General features: G+C 37.7%; 2 protein-coding genes across 2 annotated transcripts in view; one reads left to right on the top strand and one right to left on the bottom strand.

Moving 5' to 3' along the window:
• iqsec3a (IQ motif and Sec7 domain ArfGEF 3a) overlaps window positions 1-25272 on the bottom strand; it is a 189141-nt gene that overhangs the window by 160666 nt on the left and 3203 nt on the right. The window lies entirely within an intron of this gene.
• On the top strand, window positions 1036-19038 carry st8sia1 (ST8 alpha-N-acetyl-neuraminide alpha-2,8-sialyltransferase 1). The gene is made up of 5 exons (XM_056747456.1): window positions 1036-1689; window positions 5166-5310; window positions 14502-14611; window positions 15575-15667; window positions 16024-19038. Exons 1-5 carry the CDS (start codon window positions 1511-1513, stop codon window positions 16514-16516), a joined length of 1020 nt encoding a protein of 339 aa, XP_056603434.1. The 5' UTR covers window positions 1036-1510; the 3' UTR covers window positions 16517-19038.

Genomic DNA, 25272 nt, shown 5'->3' with positions numbered 1-25272 from the left:
TGGGCTCGGACACTCCTAGACATCTTGTCTCTCTCGGTTCGTCGATGTGCGCTTTCCCAGCCTGGTTTCTCTCTCTCCACTCTTCTCCTTTGTCGTGCCTTAAATGCGTCTCCTCGCCAATTACTAGAACAAGAAGCAGGTGATTTCACTCTAGCGTTGATCTGCTTACTCACCGTCATACTCCCGACACGCCCCTCTGCCGCAGACCGCGCTAGACCACGCCCCCCTTTCCACAGTCATTTTTCTTATTCTTAATATCTTATTATTTTTCTTATTCAAAAGTTGATTTTAGAAGCCCCTCAGCTGAGTTTCTAACATTAAGAAATAATAACAGATTGTACTTGTGCATGGCTTTATGGAAGCATTTAAAAGGTTAAAACTCTGATAATGAATAAATGTTTGGTAGTTATGATCTCGAATGTTGCTATCAGAGAATATGATATTTCATGTTTATGACATGAACATTTTGGACCTCTGGAACTAAGTCTAATATCTGAATCTACTCAAAAATAACAGTGCATCAGAATTAATCATGATTATTGACATATCCGCAACAGTAATAATCAAATAAAAAACAAATCTTGATTTACTGTATTTATGGAAAACAGTTACAACAATGGCATCATAGAAGGGAACCTCTAAACGTGTTAAAATTCATAAAATAAATAAATGTTTGGTAGTAAGAACTGATTCTGTTTAAAAAAGTGAAAGTAGAAAAATATCAATTTATTTTGTAAGTCCATTCTATTCCTAAGTGTGAGGTTTTGTCTTGATAGCTCGAATGCAGCTCGCTTCAGAGACCATAAATAGTTTGTCTTATTTTAAGTCCCTTTAAGCGTGTCCCAACCGTACACTGTAAACCCTCAGATGAAGTGTTGATATTCGCATACAGTGCAAACCTCGGAGAATGTAGTGACCAGCGCGCTCATATTATTCATAATATAAGCGAACGGTTATAGATACATTGACCAGAAGAGGGCAGCACAATAACGAACACTGGGTGCAACTGAGCTTTGTCTCACTGTTCAGAAGACTGCATCGTAAGCGGCTAGATAAAGAGAGAAGGCTCTTCCTATTTATTTGAATGGCGGCACATACCAATAAGCCACGATGATGTGGCGATAAAGGAAGAAGGCGCAGGGATCAGACTTGCTGGAGAGCTCAACGCAGATAACATCGGCGATGTTTAAGACAGATCTCTTGATTCCGTGTTAAAACCCGCGAGATTCCTCTACCTGGACCACACTAAAATGATGCATGGCGACCTCCTCCCGTTGTCGCACACATTAGCTGAGCAGAAGCGGAACGGAGCATTTTGATGCACATGAATGGAATTCTGAGACTGATGCATCTCGGTTAGCCTCTCTTCCGATCGAATGATGGAAGGAACAGGATAACGGTATTCAAAAGGTTTGCTCATAATGGAGGTGCCACAGATATAATAACGGGTCAGTGGTGAGCACGTGTTTTTGGACTAGTTGTTCGGGATTTGTGTGATCAGATCGAAGGAATGATGTCTTTAAGATGTCACAGGAGCAAGTCTGTATGGGCTACTCTGGCTGTGCTGGCGTTGTGCTGGCTCTACATCTTTCCAGTGTACAGGATACCCAGCGACAAGGAGATGGTGGATGAGGTTCTGCGGCAGGGACAAACATGGACCCGAAACCAAACGGGAATAGATCTGTACAGGTAAGTGAACGTTATTCAAAAGCATTTTTGGCTTACAGTCTTTTGGGGGTTTAGTCGTTGTAAGTATGTATGTAAAGGCCACATCCCCTGGGGAAAGCACCCTTGATTTAACTACAGTTACAAAAACATGAATACTATATGATGCTTAGCCCAAAATAACCGCGATTTCGCTACTAAACCATGGTCACTGTTATAAAATCATGGATTTGCCAATGATAATAATTACCCTCCGCCAAAAACACGGTGGTTACTAATCTTAGTATAAAATAAACATGGTTCATTTTCTTAAAGAATGTCTGAGGTCGATTGAGTCAGTTGTTAATGTCATTCTAGGCTTTCTGAGTAGTCTGTCTACTGTTAATTAAGTTAATTTTGCAGATGCGATAAGTTGTTTCTGCCGTCTCATCTGGCTGTCGTGTGGATAGATACAAGCAGTGTATTGACTGTGCACGTCGCACTATTGAAAAACCGATGAAGCGAGTGAGCATGCGCAGATTGTTTTTATCTGTCCCTGCAACGACCTCAGGGGAGCACCGGACGTCTTAAAGGCGCAGTTCTTGATTTACAGCGGCGACTAGCGTTGTGTTATATATTTGCAACGAATCGCTCAGTCCAAACACGATGGTAGCCACCACAGTAAATCAAAAAGATGTTGTTCTCATGTTGAGGCAGGGAAGAGATTTTGCGTGCGTTAGAAAGACTATAGAAAGAGCCTATGTCTTATTTATTACATCAAATAAAAGGTCTGTTGATTTTAGGTACAAAAAGAAGGATAAAAGTCAGGCAGGAGCTAGGACCTGTGTTAATATTATTAAGACTTTCCATCAGAGATGTTTTTGGACCCGCGTTACTAAAGGCCTGTTTATACAAAAGCCTGGCTCCGTTTCGCGAGCCTCCGCTGTCCGTGCGCGCAACTCCCCAAACGGACGAGACGTTTATACTTGACACGTTCGCCGTTAAGATATTCTTTGAAATGACAGTGGGCGCACAAACCAAATCGTCCTGTAAATCCGCAGGAAGTAGGAATTTTATCGGAATTACGTCAGATCATTCAGAATGGCGTCTTGCGAGCAGCTGATCGACAAGGAAACGTAGGAGATTTAGTGTTGTTGCTACTATCAAAAAAAGGGCGAAAACGGAGATGGAATGTTCACCCACTGCATGCCACAAAACGTGGAGATGTAGAATACTTCGCTCTTGTTAAGCAGATGTATGTGCTGGACAGGGAAATGCATTTCAAACTATTGTTTGTTGATTTAATACATTTTTATGTCAAACTTTTTGTTCACTCTTTCATTTCTGTGCATAATTGCAGACACATTTCTACATATTGTTGGTTAGGGACTGCTAAATGTACATTGCCATAGATTAACCCATTGGATGTCTTTATGTTATATAAAATGAGAAGATATAAGAACAGTTCAAATGAGCAATGTTTATAAATATTAACAGACTAATGAATAAACTTTCCTTTAATCCGCGGGTCACATGCTTTCCGAACCGTAGAGCGCGATCCGTTTCGCCACTTTACCACAGCGGAGATGAAACTCACATCGTAGAGTTGTTTGTCCCTTTAGGGCTGCTGTACAAAACATGGCGGCGAATTCAATGAATGTAGGGCCGCTCTGCTCTGTATGTACTATGTAGATATAAATATCTTATTCTAAGGTATTACAAACATAATGGTTCATTACGTATGGTCTTTATACACCTATGAAGAAATAGTTTTTCAATAAATCCTCCTAAAAACCCTGTATTGTTACACACAAAAAGTTATTATTACTTTAGCTTATTGAAGTATTTGGGGGAAAACATGCCTGGAAAATCGACTTGTTGAGTCTAATGGAACATTTGAAAAAGTTGTCTGGAAACTGGGCTATTCGAATTCATCAAGCCTTAACTTCGTCTACTGGTCTTATTTTACAACAGTAGATAAGAATAAATCATATCTTACCAAAATTAACCTTGGTTTTATTATGGTCAAAGTTAATATTTTCAGATTTATTATCATTTGTTACCAAAGTCTAACTGGGTAGTTAACACATAAACCATACATGTGTCCTATGGTGTGAGAGGCCCATGTTTAGAACAAACATTAACAATGCCAAATTAATCTCTATTATTAATTATATATTTTTGCAGCTACACCTCATTATTCACACCGGGTTATTTGTCAACTACCCAAATAAATATCGTAATTATTGTCGATAGTAAATCTATGGTTTTGGTTTTACTTTAAACGAAACAAAGAATGGTTTCATATTTTGTAATCAAATAATAATCTGGGATGTGATTTTTGACCTCGCTGGGATCACCCCTGTAAATTGCATAAATTCGATTTATATTAATTTGTGGTGGGATTGGGGTTTGGGCATGTGCACCTGGTTATCATACGGCTGGCCAACAGGATCCTTTCTACGTCATGCACACACTTGTTATAAATGCAGAGCAACCGCTTCATTCAGAAGAACATCATTTTTGGAGTTTCTTTGTTTCCAGAGAGTCCAAACAGACTAATAGAAGCCAAACACAGCTGTTTTGGTACTCAAAAATGTGTGTGGTGTCATGTCATTTTTAATTAAATGGGAACGTACTGAACAGCGTTTTGTAACGTATACAGAAAATCCTGAGTCTGGAAATTGAGACGTCTATATGATATGATTAAACATTAAAACTAGGGATGGGCATTTAAAGCAAAAATAATATTCGAAGATCGATGAGAACTATTCGAAAATTATTCGAAAATCGCACCCCTCCCCCACATGGACGCATTTACAGTATTACACACAAACAAACGAAGAATGAGAGAGAACATTTAAGGTTCAAATCCGTATGACTGCACACTGCTTTATGTATTATGGAATAGGCAATCTTACATCAAGCAATACATTAAAATAATGTGCTGAATTATTAATATATTAACAACTGAATGACGGCACTTATTAACAGTACGTCAATCAGAATCAAACGCTCATAATGCGAGGACATGTCCTTGTAAAATACGACCATGGCTGATCACATGCCTGAATAATGTTAATGTTAGTGTTTCTGTTACATAGTCATACGGATTGGCCAAGTTAACTACCTTGGACAGAGAGCGCTTTCCCACCATCGTGCCGAATCGTCCTAAGCACAGTCTGAAATGGTTACAGTTATGTTTCCACGCGAGTCTGGTTTGACACGATTACAAACTGTTCTCGGCTTGGAATTTTCGTGCCAATGAATATGCGTAGAGCCGTTATAGCTCAGTCTCTCGTGTTAGCAAGGCAGCAAGTGACGCGTTTGTTTTTACATTCTAAAAAATCCTGTTATCATTCCTGCACTGGAAATGAAACCATTTACGTACCGGCTGGCATGGATCGGCACGATGTGGAACGATTAAGCACCGAGAACGATTCTGCGCGATGGTGTAAAAGTGCTCAATGTCTCTCCACAAAGTCCACTTGCATTTTTTTTAATGCTTGTCATTTTTGCAGGAAGCTGCTCACAGAATGCTGTGACCCAAAGAGGATGTTTGCTTTGACTAAAGAGAATTCTCCAATTGGGAAGGACTTATGGTACGACGGTGAACTTTACCATTACCACAAAGTCAACAATGAGACGTACTCGTTCTTTATTCAGGTATTGTCTGTTTTAAAATCTGTATAAAGTTCTCTTGAGGTTTCACCTTATGTAGTCATTTATACCTACTGAGTTTCACAGTAGTAGACATAAAATAGACCATTGCTGTGATGTAAGTCATAGACTGAGAACTGCTGGCTATTATTAGCAGGGAGGCAAGCATGACACCGCTGCCACTAGGCTTATCTGTTATCCTACCCTATTATCCTTTCGCTGCATTAAAGGAGAAGAAAGACATTACTGTGAAACAATGTTGATATTTGAAATTGACACTCAAACAAACAAATTGTCATTGCTCCGCCCTTAAAATAACTATTTAAATAGAAACTACTAAATGGACTATGCAACACAGCAATGAGGTAGACGTAAAGGGCCAAGCAAGATAATGCAAACAAACAAGCGAAACAATGTTTTTTTCAACTCCTAAACCAGTGGCTGGGAATCTAAGACTCACGAGCCACAATAGGCACTTCGCCAGGTGTCTTACCCTTCACCAACATTTCATCATCAAAATACATCAAAATATCGTGCTTCCTTCTAGGACAACAGCCATGCAGACCAATTTGATGCAGTGTTTTGCGTATGGTCTGAGCACTGACAGGCTGATTGGTATCGTTAAGATTTTAACTATATCGATCGGTACTTATTAATACTGTTATCTATACTACGCTCTTTAATTTAATGCAAAAAGACATGATGTGAAAAGATGTTAAACATTTCAAGTTTCTTTATTACAGCTGAGCTTTAGAACAGCAGTTTACAAATGCTTCTGAGCAACCAGAAAATGCCACATAGCAAAACGTGTGTGTGTTCCTTAGCATACCACTTACGGCACTTAGCATGTGCATAGGAGCACATCATAATGTAGTTCAACTTATTTACTTTACATCACTTAGCTTATTTGGCTGGTAAACCGTATTTCTTTTTTCCTTTCTGGTTTTAGGTTTACATAAATTTTGGTACTATTTTCTAATAGTACTATTTTTTTAATGAAATGTATTATTATTTTTAATTTTACTAGCACATTCACTTCAATTTACTAAAGTAAGTTAATATACTCCGTGGCCAAATTGTTAAAAACAATAACTTGTTCTCAAATAATGGACTTTTATTTTGACTGGTTGCCGCAAAGGGTTGTTTGGCGGAAGCTTCCTCGTTGTGAAACGCGGACGCTGAAAGCTCCACAAGCGCCATCATGCCACTCTTTCACTTATAAACATGCAAAACAAGCAGATTACAAATACATTGCAGAAATCATATGGCCCTAGATATCACACATACGTTCGGCCATTATTCAGGGATTGAAAATGAAAGGCAGCAGCCTCTAATTCACCATTTAAGACCCGAATACACAAAGATAAAACAAACTATCGATAACAGTATCGTTTGTCATGAAGCTTATCGTTACTCTGGTATCGATCCAATTATTACTATTCCAAAAGGTATCGGTTTTCGGTACCCATACATAATCACACCTCTATTTCCCAAAGACAACCTCTGGTTTTGACAATGACTACGTGCACTCAACTTCAGACATTAATGGCTGTGAGTGGAATTATTTGGAGGAGACAGCCAATTGACATTCTTATACAAGCTTTACACTCAGTACTTTACATTGTAGCAAAGTTTAATTTCTTCAGTGTTGTCATATATAAAATATATAATAAGATATAAAAAAGAAATTGAGGGATGTACTTAGTTCTATAACTTTAAAAGTCCTCTCATATTCTGACCTTGATGAACCATGCCAAGATCCGTAGCGATACGTTATTGTGTTTGTAGAATACAGCATTTAATGACAAAATTTAAAATGGGCAATGCCCACAATGGATGAATAAGGAACATTGGGTATGATTCGACTCGCCATGCCTTAAGGACTCAAACAAGACCACTCTTATTGTTTAACACCAAAGTTTTCAAAAGTTATAAGCAAATATAACACTTTTTTATATCTCAGGTCATGACTGCGATGACATGTACCAAGTTTCGCATCAATAACAAAAAAAGTTTGGGAAAATACAGCTTCAAATCCAAATCCTTGTTGTCCCATTCATAGACACGCTTTGCGAGATAAATATATCTAAAAATTAGGTAAACGATTATTTATTAACGGTTAATCTGGCGATTATTTTATCGATTAGTTGACTAATCTGACGACTAATTGGCGATTGATCTAACGATTATTTTCTGTTGCTCAATTAATAATAACCATAATGTATCTCAAATAAATACCCAAAACTCTTCATAATATACTTTATTAAAAAACTGTTTTTCACAGCAAAAAATATTCTGCTTTACACAAAGTAAAATAAATACAATTATTTTACTGTTATACAAAATGAGAGACCAGCCTGTTTACTCTTTACAGTACCGACATAACTCTCTTGTTAAAAAAATTCTAAAGTTGTAGGGCAAAAAAAAAACACTGTGCAGTGCAAAGTATAGACAATCCTGAGAGTATTTTACACAATATAAAATTCCTGTTTTTGTGTATATTTTGCGTGCATTGCATCTCTTTCCCAAGATAGGACACCAAGGTTCTTTGCTTTGTCCTAGAAAACACGAAAGCAATGCATATTAGAACAGCAGTTATGACTGTGGGGTATTTTAAATCAACTCTTAACCTCATTGTAGTGCTATGCTATGATTAGTTTATTTGAATGCTAACATGGCTATCTAGCAGCTGTGCACTTTGGTGGTGCTAGGCTAACCAATTAACCAACGGTACGTGTTCGTGCTAGGTTAGTAGCTAACCTTTATGTTTGCTAACATCAGCTACTATAAATAGCGGTGTTCTGCAGCCATAAGCTAGCTTCCATTCAAGCCAACATTAGATGATTACTAACGTTAGCTAAACACAGCTGTCTAGGTGCCAGTAGCTACCTAGCACAAACAAACTGCACGGAGAGCTAAGATAGTTAGCTAGCACCACCGAAGTGCACAGGGCTCAAGCTACACTACACAAACATGTAATAAATTTAGCCCAACGTAAGTACTTACTTGTTATTGTCTCCTTCACAAGTGATAATGGGGTGCCTCTGATGCTTCAACACTGCTGTTGTGCTAGCGTGGTATGCCATCTCAATTTGGCAAAGAGCCAAATAAAAACACCTTTACGTTTGGGACTAAATTTGAAGTATTCCCATTCCCATGTTTTGGTCTCCCACATGTGTGTGGCGAGCTTCTGCGAAGTGTCGACGCAAAAATATGAGGTCGACGAAATGTTGATGTCGATGTAATCGACGCGTCTCTACAGGCCTACTAAAAATCAAAAATATTCGAATAACTTTTTGTCTACAGTGTCTCTAGATACTGGAAACCAAATTTCAGGGGCAAACCATCTAAAGGGAGTTCGAAAAAGTAGATTTTTCGAAAGCGGTGGTCAAAGTAAAAATACGTGGGTAGAGACAGTAAAAATCATCATGAAAATGTTATATATATTTAATGTCTACGATACAAAATGTGTTCAGTTAACACAACCATTTTTAGAGTGTATGTGACCCAAATCACTGTTGCTGGTTCATAAGTTTCTAATCAAATTTGGTCATGTTTATTGTTTATACCTGAGCTACTTGAAGCATTCGATAGTTATGAAGGAAGTCAATAGGATTTCCTCTTGTGTGCAACATAAATTTGAGAGTTTTGTGTTTTTAATGGATCTCAGTTTGTGGCTATTTTTATAATTCTTGCAAATAAACATTTTGTAGCTAAAATGTAAACCATCTCTGTGTATTTAGATTAGGTGGTTAATCTGTGTTTATCTGCATGCAGATGTTTTTGTTTTTATTCACTTCATTTCCTTTGACCCACATTGCACGATTGATAGGTCTGTGATCTATTGATTGCTTGTCAGCAACTACTTAACAACAATTATCTGAACACATCCGTTCCAGATAATAAAGCTCTTTGTTACCAAGGTGATGATTTGAGGTGTATTGAATAAGAGCGACGTACATAATGTACAGTGAATAGAACCACTGTTCTAGATCATAAAATCATGAGAAATACCATGTTCCTTCCTACAGTTCCTAAAACAAACGTATACAAGTCTTAGATTTTGCTATATGCTACAATGATTTGTGCTAAATGTGAATTTGAAAAGAAGCAGTTGGTACTGTTTTTTTCTTTCCACCCCCTCTCTTCACGATGCAAGTCCCAGCACTCTGCCTTATAAAATAAACAGGCATGGTAGAGACACCGGTATGGCTCCTGATTGTCTTGGACTGGGCACCCTGCCATCTCACAGTCGCAGTGTTCCTCCTACTCCATCTCAAAGCCCACGCTAATTATTAATGGACACACACATGCAACGTCTATCTACTGTTCACACATGCCCACGCTACACTCCAGTATACTTACTCTGTGATTTACTGAGAATGTTCCTGGGAAACCATTGTCGTACTATAGACAGTCTCTTTTTAAAGCTGCAATCTGTAATCTTTTTATTTAAAATAAACAAAAATCAGTATTGAATTTGTCTCCTTAGCCTAGCCAGATTCAGATCGGTGTGAATATTATAATGATTCAAAATTTTAGCTGTCAGGTCAGATATAGACGGTTCCAAAGCAACAACATTAACACGTTCCGGCACACGTTCCTGGACTCCCCGATCCCAGTGAAATAAAAGAATTACACTGCCTATTCTTTTCAAGAAATAATGCAGCGTTTATTGTAAATAGTTTATTAATGTGTGTCATTCTCTTTTTAAAAATTGTGTTCCATCATTATATATAATCTGAAATTGCACTTCCTTCCTTTAATGACTATCCGTCTTAAATGACGTATATTAGATGGCTTGGGCAGAACGTCTATTAACTCCTCCACTTCAATTGTCAGTCTTCAGCCAGTAACCTTTCAAAATGGAACATTCAAAACGGCTATTTTATACATCCAATCAAATTGTGGAGAAAGACAAAAAGCCACGGCCAGAATTTTTCACAAAAGAAATTCCATTTCACTCGCAAATGCCTTAAATTACAAGGGTGGGAATCTTCACGATCCGATTCTGGGAGCAACGATTTGATTCCAAAACGATTCTTAACAAACACTTTTGGTTATTTATTCTTCTTCTGTGAAAATACACAAACTTTACATTTTAACTCAAATAAGTGTTGCTATGCTTTTTGTTTGTTGCCTGAATCTCTGTTTGACAGTATTGCTATCTTAAAAATTAACATTAAGAGCTCTTTCAAAACTTTTATTTTATAAACAAAGTTAATTACATGTAGGACATTCAGCTCTGTAGTGGTATGGCTTTCCAGGTTTCATTCAAAGAACAATCATCAAGAACAAAATGATCCGCATCACCCTCCCTCATGCCTTGACACTGACGGCGACTTCAGCGCTTGCTGGAAGCCAAATTCAGTGTGTGAGAATAACATTTTACCTGTGTGAACTTGCCAAGCTGTGCTGCAACAGGCCTGTTAGAGGCATTGTCACTTACCAACATTTTTACATTTACATTTATTAATTTGGCAGACGCTTTTATCCAAAGCGACTTACAAGTAGGGTGCACTGGGCAGCTATCACTGCAGAGCAAACAGGGGTAAGGTGCCTTGCTCAAGGGCACTTCAGTCATTTCCTGGTGGCACTGAGAATTGAACCAGCGACCTTCTGGCTACAAGTCCAACTCTCTAACCACTAGACCACAACTGAACCCAAAACCAAGTATTTGTTGACAATTTTACAAAATTGTGCAGTATTTCATTAATATTCGCGCCTGTGTAACTTTCATTCATAGCACGCGTTTGCAGAACACAAGCCGCAAGCTTCTATTCATCCATAATGTATTGTGCAGTAAATAATGATATACGATTCTGTTGTAATTTATGTCCATGCACAGGATGTTATTGCCACTCTCACAGTATTGCTTAGTTAACCTAAGATATGAACTTTAGTCTCACTGTACTGTACAGTGCGGGGATCGCTGTCTCACTGAATTAACGCCATGATGGCAAACTGCACCGCAGCTCAAGAACCTGTAACCTATTCAAGATTAATGTTGCAAATCTTAAGCAATAAAACTCGCCACTGATCCGGTAATTCGCTTTGCCTTTTAAGAATTCGATTGAAGCTTTGCTATACTTTCACGAAGGTACTTTGAGAAGGTACAATTTGAATAAATAGTCTCTTGCTGGTACATAAAGCAACATGCAATTTCATGTAGAGAGGCATACATTATGGTGTGTCATGGTACATGGTGGATCAGAACCCAAGTGCAGGCAGGTGAATGTTTAACAAAATACTTTTTTTAATAAAAACAAAAACCCACGATGGGGAAAACAGTACGAAACAAGGAATCAAACTAAAATACTTCCCACAAGGGAGACAAAAACAAACCAGGCAAAACGAATATTGAAAATGATAAGACCAAAACACAAGGAGCACGAAAAACAGGAACAGGGTAATCCACAATACACCAACGGGAGAGCACAGAGGAGTAAACATTGTGAAAAAATGACATGAATAGCAACAAAACGTTGAACAGCAAGGAATCAGGAACATTAAATAGGAGGAAACTAATGAGGTGAGATTACAAAGGGATCGGGACGGGGAGGTGACAAGGCTTAACATTAAACGCGCAGAAGATGAGACAGGTGATGAACATTAAACACTAACGGTGAAACAAGTTAGCGGAGCCAAATGAAATACAGGAGGACACGCGACGAAATATCAAAACATACCGCCAAGTGTCTCCACACAAAACAAAACATACACACAAGACATGGTACTGTCACAACTCTGTCCAAAAGGCACGGAATCTAAGAACAGGAAGGACAGGGTCGACACACCACCTCATGTTCAAAACTTAATTTATTCTTAGCACAGACCGATTTTTATATATATATATATATATATATATATATATACATATATGTTGCACTGTACAGCCCTGGTTGAGTATCTTTTTTGGCAACACTTTATTTTACGTGCCATTTTTACAAGTTACAAGTATTTACTATACAATATTCATAATTACATGTAACTAGCCCCGAACCACACCCTAACCCTATAGTGAGTACATGTAGTTAATTACTATTACTCAGTACTTAAATGTCTAATTACACTGTAACACGGGCAGTTTTAAAATAAAGTGTAACCTGCTTTTTTATTACAATAATATAATTAGACTAATGTGTGTAGTTTTTTTATTTCAAACAATTAAAAATGAAATATTAATTTACATTTGCATTTCTATAATAATTATTAAATGGAAATAATAATTCTAATGCATCTACAGTGCCTTGCGAAAGTATTCGGCCCCCTTGAACTTTGCAACGTTTTGCCACATTTCAGGCTTCAAACATAAAGATATGAAACTGTAATTTTTTGTGAAGAATAAACAACAAGTGGGACACAATCATGAATTGGAACGAAATTTATTGGATATTTCAAACTTTTTTAACAAATAAAAAACAGAAAAATTGGGCGTGCAAAATTATTCAGCCCCCTTAATACTTTGTAGCGCCACCTATTGCTGCGATTACAGCTGTAAGTCGCTTGGGGTAAGTCTCTATCAGTTTTGCACATCGAGAGACTGAAATTTTGCCCATTCCTCCTTGCAAAACAGTTCGAGCTCAGTGAGGTTGGTTGGAGAGCATTTGTGAACAGCAGTTTTCAGTTCTTTCCACAGATTCTCCATTGGATTCATGTCTGGACTTTGACTTGGCCATTCTAACACCTGGATATGTTTATTTGTGAACCATTCCATTGTAGATTTTGCTTTATGTTTTGGATCATTGTCTTGTTGGAAGACAAATCTCTGTCCCAGTCTCAGGTCTTTTGCAGACTCCATCAGGTTTTCTTCCAGAATGGTCCTGTATTTGGCTCCATCCATCTTCCCATTAATTTTAACCATCTTCCCTGTCCCTGCTGAAGAAAAGCAGGCCCAAACCATGATGCTGCCACCACCATGTTTGACAGTGGGGATGGTGTGTTCAGGGTAGGGGTGTCACGAAACTTCGAATTAAAAAATGGAATCGTCGATGTGTTGCTTTTACTCCAAACATAACGTTTTGCATTGTTGCCAAAAAGTTCGATTTTGGTTTCATCTGACCAGAGCACCTTCTTCCACATGTTTGGTGTGTCTTCCAGGTGGCTTGTGGCAAACTTTAAACAACACTTTTTATGGATATCTTTAAGAAATGGCTTTCTTCTTGCCACTCTTCCATAAAGGCCAGATTTGTGCAGTATACGACTGATTGTTGTCCTATGGACAGAGTCTCCCACCTCAGCTGTAGATCTCTGCAGTTCATCCAGAGTGATCATGGGCCTCTTGGCTGCATCTCTGATCAGTCTTCTCCTTGTATGAGCTGAAAGTTTAGAGGGACGGCCAGGTCTTGGTAGATTTGCAGTGGTCTGATACTCCTTCCATTTCAATATTATTGCTTGCACAGTGCTCCTTGGGAAATCTTTTTGTACATCCGGCTATAAACTTCTCCACAACAGTATCTCGGACCTGCCGGTGTGTTCCTTGTTCTTCATGATGCTCTCTGCGCTTTAAACGGACCTCTGATACTATCACAGTGCAGGTGCATTTATACGGAGACTTGATTACACACAGGTAGATTCTATTTATCGTCATTTAGGTAAACATTGGATCATTCAGAGATCCTCACTGAACTTCTGGAGAGAGTTTGCTGCACTGAAAGTAAAGGGGCTAAATAATTTTGCACGCCCAATTTTTCAGTTTTTTATTTGTTAAAAAAGTTTGAAATATCCAATAAATTTCGTTCCACTTCATGATTGTGTTCCACTTGTTGTTGATTCTTCACAAAAAATTACAGTTTCATATCTTTATGTTTGAAGCCTGAAATGTTGCAAAAGGTCGCAAAGTTCAAAGGGGGTGAATACTTTCGCAAGGCACTGTAATTGTTGTGTTGATGTTGTTAACACCTACATTATCTTGCTGATGTTGTAAAACTTCTTCCAAGAATCCACAAGTTTTATAACGTGTACTAAAAATAACCCATCTGACACAAACAAACAGTGATCATGCAAATGAAGGCTGTGAGCTATTTTGACTCTTTATTGATTCACCCTCCTTTGAAGCAGCTCATTATTGAGAGAATCTTGATTTCAAACTGGATTCATCCACAAAACAAAAGGAAATGCACTGTGTGTGTGTGTGTGTGTTTGAGTCTTTATTGCTTGACCCACTTGTGTTACTCCCCCTGTTTTTGTGTTGCTAGGATACACCATTGCAGTTTCCTCTAAAGAAGTGTTCGGTGGTGGGCAACGGCGGGGTCCTAAAGCACAGCGAGTGTGGACGAGAAATTGACCAGGCTGACTTCGTCATGAGGTGAGATGGATGGAATATTATCCATTGACAATATTTAGAGTGTTTAAGAATGTTTGAAGTACTATATTGCTCTCATTTTCCATGTGGTGATTGGAAAACATAAAAAAATCACATAAACCTACATGGAAGGGCCTAGACTCATATCTAGAGACCAAAATACAAAGATTGGTAAATACAAAGGGCTGTAATGATATTTCTTTGGCCAATAAGCAACACTATGCAATTTATTTTTCAATATCATTTTAGAAACTGCATTGCAATGCCCTGGTAACCAGATTTGTTATAGTTTTGTTTTGGAGTTTTATTAAAATATTGAATGACAATATATATATTTATTTTTGTGTAAAATTTTGTTTAATGTTTAGGTGTTTGTTATTTGCTTTCGTCTTTTCATTATTTATTTAGTTATTTATAATGTTCCAAATCTCTCAAAACATAGAGTCCCCAACAACAGTCTTAAATGCATCAAAACATTTATTTTTAACAGTTCTTGGTCACTACCATAGTAGGAAAAGTAACAACGGTAGTCAAAAGTGCCCCAGAACGGTTTGCTGTCCTACATTCTTCAAAATATCTTCTCTTGTGTTCAACAGAACAAAGAAATGTATGGTACTCAATGGTGGCTAAGAACTGTTTGGTTACAAGCATTCTTCCAAATATCTTTCTCTGTGTTCATCAGAACAAAGAATATATACCGATTTGAAACCCCTTGAGAGTTAATAAAGACAGATTTTTGGAAGAACTGTTCCTTTAAGATTCTGCTTCTTGTCTATGTCACGAGAAGAATTTTAGTGTCAGACTATCTGTTACTTCCTGACAATATACAGTAGCTTTTCGTCCTAACAACGTGCGTGATGTCATCGTGTAATCTAAACGGGGCATTATCAACACCCTGGCAACAATCTACAACACCTCACATTTTGCGGTTCTGTTTCTGTTTGTCTCCTCTCACCCAACCTCTAGATGTAACCTTCCTCCTTTGTCCAAAGAGTACAATGCTGACGTAGGTACCAGAACACACCTGGTGACCGCTAATCCAAGCATCATTGAAAAGAGGTACATCTGCTTTTTCTAAATTATTTTTAGGTGTAATACAGTTTATTCAATGGACATATTGCCCTACTTAAAAAAAAACAAGCCATTCACAAGAGGATGTGAAATGGATGGATTCTTTTACTTTTACGACACATATAAGCTTGAAGAAGATCTCCAAAGTACGTGTTAGTTTAACTAACAGGGTAATTTCCTATTACATGCAGTGTATTCTGCTTCTGTAGTTGTCGAAAGAAATATATCCTCTGTAAGGTCAGGCATATATCGTGAATGTTTACACAATGGCATTCCTATGACATTAAATGATGGGAAACATAACTAAAGCTGTCATTAATATGGAATCGTTGTTTATCTTTCAGCTTTCAGAGTCTGCTTTGGTCCCGCAAATCCTTTGTGGAGAGCATGAAGGTGTACGGTTCCAGCTACATCTATATGCCAGCGTTTTCCATGAAGCCCGGTACTGAGCCCTCCCTCCGTGCATACCACGCCCTCGCAGACGCCGCCTCCGACCAGACAATTGTCTTCGCCAACCCAGACTTCCTCAAAAACGTCGGCCGATTCTGGAAGCACCGCGGCGTCCACGGCAAACGCCTGTCGACAGGGCTGTTCCTGGTGAGCCTCGCGCTCGGCTTGTGCGAGGAGGTGACGGCTTACGGTTTCTGGCCGTTTTCCATAGGGCTTGACGAGCAACCGGTCAGCCACCATTATTACGACAACATTCTCCCGTCCTCTGGATTTCACGCTATGCCTGAGGAGTTCCTGCAGCTCTGGCAATTGCACAAGAGCGGCACGCTGCGTATGCGTGTAGGCCATTGTACAAACGCGGGGGAGGAGCAGAAGAGGGAAAAATAGAAGTGAAAGTGTTGCCAGGGGCAACTTCCTTTATTCCCACAGGAACAGAGTGTCCATCTTTTTCTGTGATTAGCATGAGAATACTGTGAGCTGATGCCCCCACCCCCAAAGCTGGGTCTCTTTCTTCAGTGTCTAAATGCTTGACCCCTGTGTATGTATCCGAAAAGAACCTCAAACACAACCTGCCTGTAATAGCCAAAGCACTGACCTGCATGTATACCTATTCTCGTGTATGCGCTCACTGGAAGCTTGTTGTATCTTTCACTGGAGATGGCGGGGTCCGGTGTGACCTATTTTAGCTGCATCCACCAGCAGTTAGACCCTTGTTCCCAGGTGCTGTGTGTTTAGGTCTAATTTGGGAGAGGGACTTCTTCTAAAAATGTCTTGATTTAAAAAAGTTTTGACCTTTTTCATGTTGTATTTTTGGTCGGTTCATGTTAAGCACTGATTTTATTACATGTTTTTGTGAAAGACATAAGGAAAAATGTGAACATCCCTGAATCCTTCACATTTGCACAGATCTGTGTTAAAACAGGTTTAGTTTGACTAAAGGGAATTTCAGTGTGTTATTGAATGTGAACGGTGTATGGCCGTAATTTTCTTAACTTGTGGCATCGTGCAGATTTTATCTAAAGGCAGCGGGTTATGTATTGTTGATAATATGTTTTAATTCTTCCTTTAAATTATTCACATGTTCAAACATTCAACGGGAAATGAAGTAAACTGTGAATACATCTTTGACATCAACGCGTCCTATCAACCCGTTTTATACATTAGATGGTTGAAATTACATTACATCCAAAGCAGCTTTCAATGTTTTCAACATATATATTTTTATCAGTAAATTTCCTGGGATTGAACTACAGTGGCTACAGGGACATTTACAGAAGAAGAAAAAAACGTTTCAGTGCCAGTGGAAGAATTCTGATCACCGGTGGACTGACATACCTTGTGGTTTTTGCAAATACCATACTTTTTATTTAGATGTGATCTGAGAAACAATCATATGAAGAAACGGGGGTTGGAGTGAGCCCTTGTGACAAGGTTGAAGGAGCAAAATTCATGCCAGACTTTTGTTGCCTGCTAAGGTGCTGGACACCTTGTCCATGTAAATAATCACCGCTTTCGTTACTGTTTCCATAAGTGTTGTGTTCTCTGAATCTATTGGGAGTATATTTAGTAGTCTGCCCAATAACTTACTTTTTAAGCATTGTAATATTTTCATTGCTTAAATAGTTGTGTTTAGTTTGTTTTAGTGTACTTGTGTAGAGTATGTTTCAGGCAGTAATGTATTGAAGTCGCCAAGACCCATGGGTGAATCTCACAAAAACATGTGCCGGCCATATTTAACCCTAATCAAAAATTGCGAAAATACCATTTCAGCATCATTTCTCATTACCGCAATTTCTCATTACCAGAATGTTTTTCACAATTACATCTTTAGCTTAAGTCAGCACAAATTAAAGGGGGTTCTACAAACAGTACCATGATGTGTTCCTAACTATTTAAATAATACTGCATCATTTACGTTTTGCGTTACGGTAATGAGAATTGGGGAGAGTAAATGTTTTAATTTTCGCAGAAAAATGCCAAAATATAGTGATGGTCCAAAAAATTAACCAGGGATGTTTTTGGAAGGTTTTATGAGATTAATTTATAGAGTTCAGGGAATAGTGTGCACTTGTCTGTGCCGAGTATCTCCAAAACTGTGGATTCACATCCACATTTTCACACTTCTCAGTTCAGCTTTAAAAATTAAGGCTAATTTTATTTTGCTCACAAACTCTAAACTCCATTGATGAGTGATGAGCGCTGCCAATGTAGGGTGACTACTGATTTGTCATGACATGAAATGACAAATACATATTTTGGATGGGGGTGTTGAAATGTCTTAGCATGCAGTTAGAGAAGGACCAACGTACAGTATTACTGTTACATTTGAATTTCCAGATTTTTTGGTGTAAGCATATTTGGAAAGCAGGAGTTTTACCTTTATTTTGTTGCACCTTTGTGCTGTTCAGTATTGTGAATGAGTGAGGTTATAGTTTGTATGTATGCATGCATGACTGTGAAATGTTATTGGTTTCTGAAACTGATTTTGAGTTATAAACTCACAAACCGCTATGTATATTTAAGTTTTGCCCGTTGGGGTTTCTTAGCCATATGAGGGTATGTTCCCTTCTGAAACTCAGCTTACCTCAAATGTACTATATACTGTTAACTCTATCAGTGAAGCTCACAAGAGCTTGAATCTTAAGTTAAGTATGTTTTCCCCTAAAATGCTGGTGTCCGATTAGGTCAGTTTTATTATATGATACTAACAGTATACAGGAACAGGGCTGAACATTGGCCGTTTCTCAATTCCGACTTATGCCAGTAATGAGAAAAATTTAAATTTTGTGTTAAAAGTGAACAAAGCACTGCTGTCAAATAATAAGGAAGACCAGTGTGAGCTAGTCTGCTGCAGTATGTGTAGTGTGAATTGTAATTCTGAATGACATAAAATTTGTTTAAAGTCTGTATCTCGGTGTGTTTTCATCTGAAATCATATTTCCTTTCATAAATATTCGTATGAATAATAATGTGTCTAAATGACCTCTAAATGTCTACTTAAATTGCTCAGAAAAATGCTTCCATTTCCTGTCCAATACATTTTTAATGACACAGGGCACCTGTCACCTTGGAGACTGCAGGGGACTCATTTTATTGATTAAACGTTTTTTGTTGTTGTTGTTGTTGTTAATGGGCTGTAGAAAGAAAGAAACAGTACATAAGGGTGATAATACATGTTACTTGAAAACAAATATCAGAAAACAGAATGCATTTATAAGTGAAATACCTGTAAATTTGTTATAACAATTTGTCATGTTTGTTTAAAACTGGTGTTAAAGGAACAGTTCCCCCAAACAGGAAAATTCTGGTAGTCAATGGTGGGAAAGAACTGTTCGGTTACAAGCATTCTTCCAAATATCTTCCTCTGTGTTCATCAGAACAAAGAAATGTGTAAAGATTTGGAACAACTCGGGTGAATAAATGATGACAGAATGATCAATTTTGGGTGAACTGTCCCTTTAAACCAAACAAAAGATAATTTGAAGAACGCCGGTAACCAAATAACATTGGACCCCATTGACTTCCATTGTATGGACACAAAACCACAGAGACATTTCTCAAAATATGTTTTTGTGTCACACAGAAAATTTTGACATAAGGTATATTATAAAATACATGATGACATTTTTTTAAATCTGGGTAAACCATCCCTTTAAGTTCTTAAGAATCTGAATCATACATATTCTATCATAAGTGCAAAAGCATCTGTATGGCCCAACGCTGTGGTTAGGTATTGGTATAAATAAGCATTTTTTATACCCACATAATACAGAAATATTTTATACTGATGTGGGTGGGAGGTTTTGCTGCTACACTGTGACTCTAGAGGATGTTTACATTACAACTGTAAGCCAAGAGTGGGATGTGAAAAGACATTAATGCAGATAAGTCTAGGCAATTTAAATCGCCCACATAATAGTTGCATTTTCAGGCCCAAAAGGCATTGGAAAACCAACGTTTGCACACACCCTCTCTCACGCCCACACACTACATCGACTCGGGCTTAGCAACACAAAATAACCATAAAAAACGCATACAGTATCAATATTGTGACATCAGAGATAAACAAACAGCATTGCAATAACTAATGAAAATGTTTTGTTTATGTGTATCGTAGTACATTCTTGAGGTAGGTTCACAAGGTCTGAAAAGCACACTACAGAGAACAAAAGCAAAAGACCATGGAAATCACTATAGTGAATTAACTTTTTTGTTTTATTGGTCAGTGTTCATAACTGTTCTTTTCCGAACCAGGGCTTTTAGTCTGGCAGCCAACAAGCTTCATCCGGCCCATTAATCGTTTTTATGAAGCCCTTTAATTAATTGTTTAGAAACATCTGCCAGCTGGATACATTGAAGAGCTTTACATTCAGCAATATCAGCAAAATCCTGACTGAGTGAATTGTGCCATAGTTCAGCCACACACTATAGACATGTATATTTGATATTTAAACAATCACTAATGTACACACCAAAGACAACTGATTTGTTCTAGACATCATTTTTCACCTTTATAATATTCTATATATTTATTTAAACTAGTGTAAATATTTCAAACATTTACCAATTCAACATTTACAAAGTTCTTTAAATATGAAACCAAGTTAAATAAGCTATAAAGCCTCTATAAAAAAGGAAAGCTGTGTCATTATCCATCTTTGATTCTCTAACAAACAGGAAAAAAACAAGAAATAATGCAAATAAGTAGTCTGTGAGGTAAATCAGTTTTGGTTTCCATAGTAACTAATCTCAAGAGTGAGAAAAAGTTCTAGTGGGCCACGCATCATTTGAACCAGGGGCTGGTAATACTATCACTGTACAAAAATTATGTCAAAAATGGTAATATGCTGGCAGCTGGGGCAACACAAAAAATGCAGTAAAATAAAAAAATTGTTGTAAAGCAAAACTACATGTTTTTTGTTTTATTTTACACCTGACTTTTGCAGTCTATTTCTGTAATTTAACTTTTTTTACCGTATTTAAATATATGTCAAAATTCTGTAAAATGCATTAGCGAACATTAGCTAACAATGAACAATTTAGGTTTTCAGGATTCTTTTCAGTCTTAATGGAAATATTATACACACAAAAAAATGTTAACAAACTGATTTTAACTCAACTTACAAACATAGGGTTGTGAGGAGCCTGATCAAACAGTTTTGTCTATTGTTTGCGAATATGCAGCCACCTCTTTCACAATATATCTACCAACTCTCCCCCATCCTGACTCCTCCCATTTTCAAAACAACCAATTTTTCTTTATTAGTATTATTTCGTTAGACTGAATGGGCGGGTAAACATATTGTAGTCATAAAGATCCTCTCCAAACATCAAATTCCTTAAGAATCAGAACTCAGTAACATTAAATAAAAAATACTGTATATATTCCGTCCGTCATAAAAAATTTGGACTGGGTTTGATTTTCTGCATCTTGCGCATCTGAAGCAAGTATTTTTAGAGGCATTTTAACAATTCCGACACCGTACAATCAAGCGCCAAATACGAAAAAGCGCGTACAAAAATGCCTTGACTGTATGTGAATTTTGGACCCTCTCAGATCCCTGGGATTTCTGAGCTGAATTCATCCAGAACAATGGCACATATTCAAAAGTACTAACTGATTTTGGAGCCTCACACTGCCAAGGGCTTCCAAATACTACACTCAAATCAGCTGACTCAAAACAACTCAATATTGGTCACGCTGTAATTCCTCATGACTATTTCTTGTGACTTATTTCTGTCCGAGGTCTGTCCCTTGATCATGTCAATGAAAACAATCTACTCTGTTAGTACAAACTGTTCTGCCATCCATCTCATTTTATAACAAATTTAATGGGAAAAAATGCTGGTTACAATGACAGTGGACAACAGTCATTATATGATTTGTGGCTCTGTCTTTGCTGAGAAAAAAAGTTGAGATCGCAGCCTTTTTGTTAGAAGGTCAATGGACTGTCCCAAGGCCATGAAAGTCTGGTTAACTGTATCTGATTAAATGGTCAACAAGGCCATAATCTTAACAGGAAGTTGAGTTTCCTAATAGAGATGTAACAAAATGAAATATCTCCACAGATACCAATAGCCGATTATCTTGCCAACACAGATTCCTAAGGTTAAATTAATACTTCTCAACTTTAATATTATCAATATTATAAATTCATATTATGACCATTAATATGGAACATTAAACTGGTGATGTTTCTTAACATTTTCTAACTGCCGAGCACAAATTCATTTGCATTTCCCTGTCCTGATCCTTGACTGTTTTTAAACTGTCAGCCGATGGTGTTAAAACGTGCTTTTATCGGCAGATACTGATTATTGGTCGATATATCATTGCATCTCTGGTTCTTAGAACTTGCATGAAACAAATAATGAAATGAGCCAATTTCAAGCATTTTAATTGCAAGTTAAAAAGCTGGAATGTTACAGCTATGCAGTGAAGGCATTGACTCTAAATATGCTCTTATAGATTTCTTAAAGTTTATCTACTAATAACCTTAATGTACCCATCTCAGAGGATGCTGGGAGGCCCATTTCAATACAGTCAACAGTCAGGCAGCCAGAAGTGAAAATGATTCTAAAATAAGAATTCAGTTCAAGTGTAAATGAACTTTCAGAACATCTTGGTGAGGCCAGATTAATATCCATCTTTGAACTATAAAAAGATGTCCCATTTTTCAGCCAGCCAGGACTAAAGTCTTTCTTACATCATAGTTCAGTCTGAGAGCTGTGGATGGTTCCAAAATAAATTTTGAGGCATGGATGACCGTCAATGTTTTGAAATGTTAGCATGAACTATTCTCAGAAATGCAATGCTCATGGAGCTGGTGACTGATAGAAAATCAGAGAAAGTCATGAGTATGATGAACATTAAAACATGATCAAAAGTTGATTATTAAAATGTATAGTGTAACCAACCTTTGTAGTGTGAAATATATGTGTGACGTAGTGTAACCTGATTCAACATAGTGTCAAAACAGCTTGCAAATGAATGGAAAGGGGTCAAGGTTTGGTTGGTTGACAAAGTCCAGTTAGCCAACCCATGCTGGTAGATGGCATTACTATGCCCTTCTGCCGGCAAAAATTACATTTCTATGAACTAGCAAGGCAGTTGCAATCGAAGGACTGTGATCATTCCATCAAATATGAATCGCCTTGTTGTTTACTGAAAGGGCAAGTACTGTAGCTTATATACAGTATATTTCAATACAATATTTTGAGTGTTTGAGAAACATAGTTTCCCTTTTTGAGTGTTTTTCCTATGAACATTTTTTTTTACTTAACACAATCCTGCAGTTGTTGAATCAGCATATATCCAACAGATATATGATAGCTAACATCATCATACTGTACGAGAAACCGATCGCTGCTCAGAATGAACATTTTGCAATGCTAAGCAAAACAGACAAAGACTGGTTGTTACAAGATATCAATAGAGCAGATGTTCAAATTCACATAAAGGCATTTCCCTTACAGCCACTTCTGTGCCATCTCTTTCTGCCCAGTTTGCCTTCTGCTCCTTTTATCTTTCCTTGTTTCAATCCATTATGTGCAGCTTCTGGCATTTGGGACAGTAAAGTTTTCAGTGCAGTGTTCCAGGTCTCAGAAATAATTTAGAAATGACCCATTATATGGCCTGATTGAGTGGGACTAAAAAGATTTTTTTTCTCACACTTTGGCACATCTCTCTTTGTTCTGGAAGTGCTTGTGTAAGTGCATGTTCCATTATGCACCACCAATTAACTTCAGTTACACTGTCACCTTTGCTGGAGTCTTTAGCTGCAGTCAAAGACCGAATTTTGCATATTATCTTGAATCTTCAAATAACCAACCCAACTTTTTTATATATATAACCATGATATTACATTGCATTATACTGTACATTTGTTTTTTGGATATGTGCAATCCATGGGATCGAATCCATAACCCTGGCGTTGCTAGCGCCATGCTCTAACAGCCACAGGAAATATTCAATATGCAAAAGCATTTCAATACAATGCAGTTTTCTGCACACATGACGTAACCTAATAACAATTAGTGTCAGCCTCAGACATCATGCCAACATTCTGATAGCTGAAGGTCTTATGCACATGACCCAGAAAACTGGGAAACTTCGGGAGTTTCAAAGTCATCATCTTATTGGCTGAATTCTACAGGATGTATCTTTCGTTTTATTTATGTTTCATTATGCATTAACTAATGTTAACGAATAAGACCTCATTATAAACGGATACCTTTATTATGTATGCAACATAACAATGTTCCAAATAACGCAAAAAGTCTCAGAAAAAATGAAAAGCACGTTTAATTACACACACATACGGTTCATCTGTTGCCCCAGTGGCCCCATATGTTCATGGTGAACAGATGCAGTGGGTGATCTTATTGTTTCACCTATTGATTTACCCTCTTTCTCTCTGTGACTGATCTGCACTGTCATCTTAAGCCCTGAACATGTTCGTTCTCTCTCCCTCTCTCTTTCAGTCCCCCTACAGAAAAAAAAAAGGAATTGGCAGATAACCAATCAAATTCCCTGCTCAAAGCGCTTTTATCCAATGAAAGCTGAGGAGATGTGGACATGTGCCAATGTACCTACCAAAGGATTGGCTTTGTGCTGAAGAGGGAGCAGCAAGTGCATACAGTAAGTGAATAGAGTCTGACCTTCGAGACCAGCACTCACAAGAATCAATCAACTTAAAAGCATCAAAAAAGGCCATTTGAGGAGGATATGCTGCATGGAGGCGTAAATCAACATATTCAATCTGTGCTCCCATCTACTGAATCAATGCTTGCCATCGAGAGAGAAACTCCCCTCACACGTTATTCTGAATATTTCCAGCCTAGTGAAGTATAAAGCATTTCTTTATAAATATAACATTTATTATTAATGGATTTACATATAAACTATCTGGTGTTTAAATACAATTAAACAGCTATGCATATGATATACTCTTGATTACAAAACAATATGAGGGCTCTAGAACAAAGGGTCAAGGTTTTGGATGTTTGTATGACCCCTGCTGGTAGCTGGTATAATTACGATTTCAAAAACACAAAAAGCATCACCATTAAAGCAGCGGTCACATTTGAATTTGCATGCAAAATTGTTCGGAGGGTGCTGTGAAAATGGGCAGGAACAGGAT

This window comes from Triplophysa dalaica, chromosome 5 (genome assembly GCF_015846415.1).
Source record: "Triplophysa dalaica isolate WHDGS20190420 chromosome 5, ASM1584641v1, whole genome shotgun sequence".
Classification (NCBI taxonomy): Eukaryota; Metazoa; Chordata; class Actinopteri; order Cypriniformes; family Nemacheilidae; genus Triplophysa; species Triplophysa dalaica.
The sequence above is the reverse complement of the archived record's forward strand: the minus strand, read 5'-3'. Positions and strand labels throughout refer to the sequence as shown.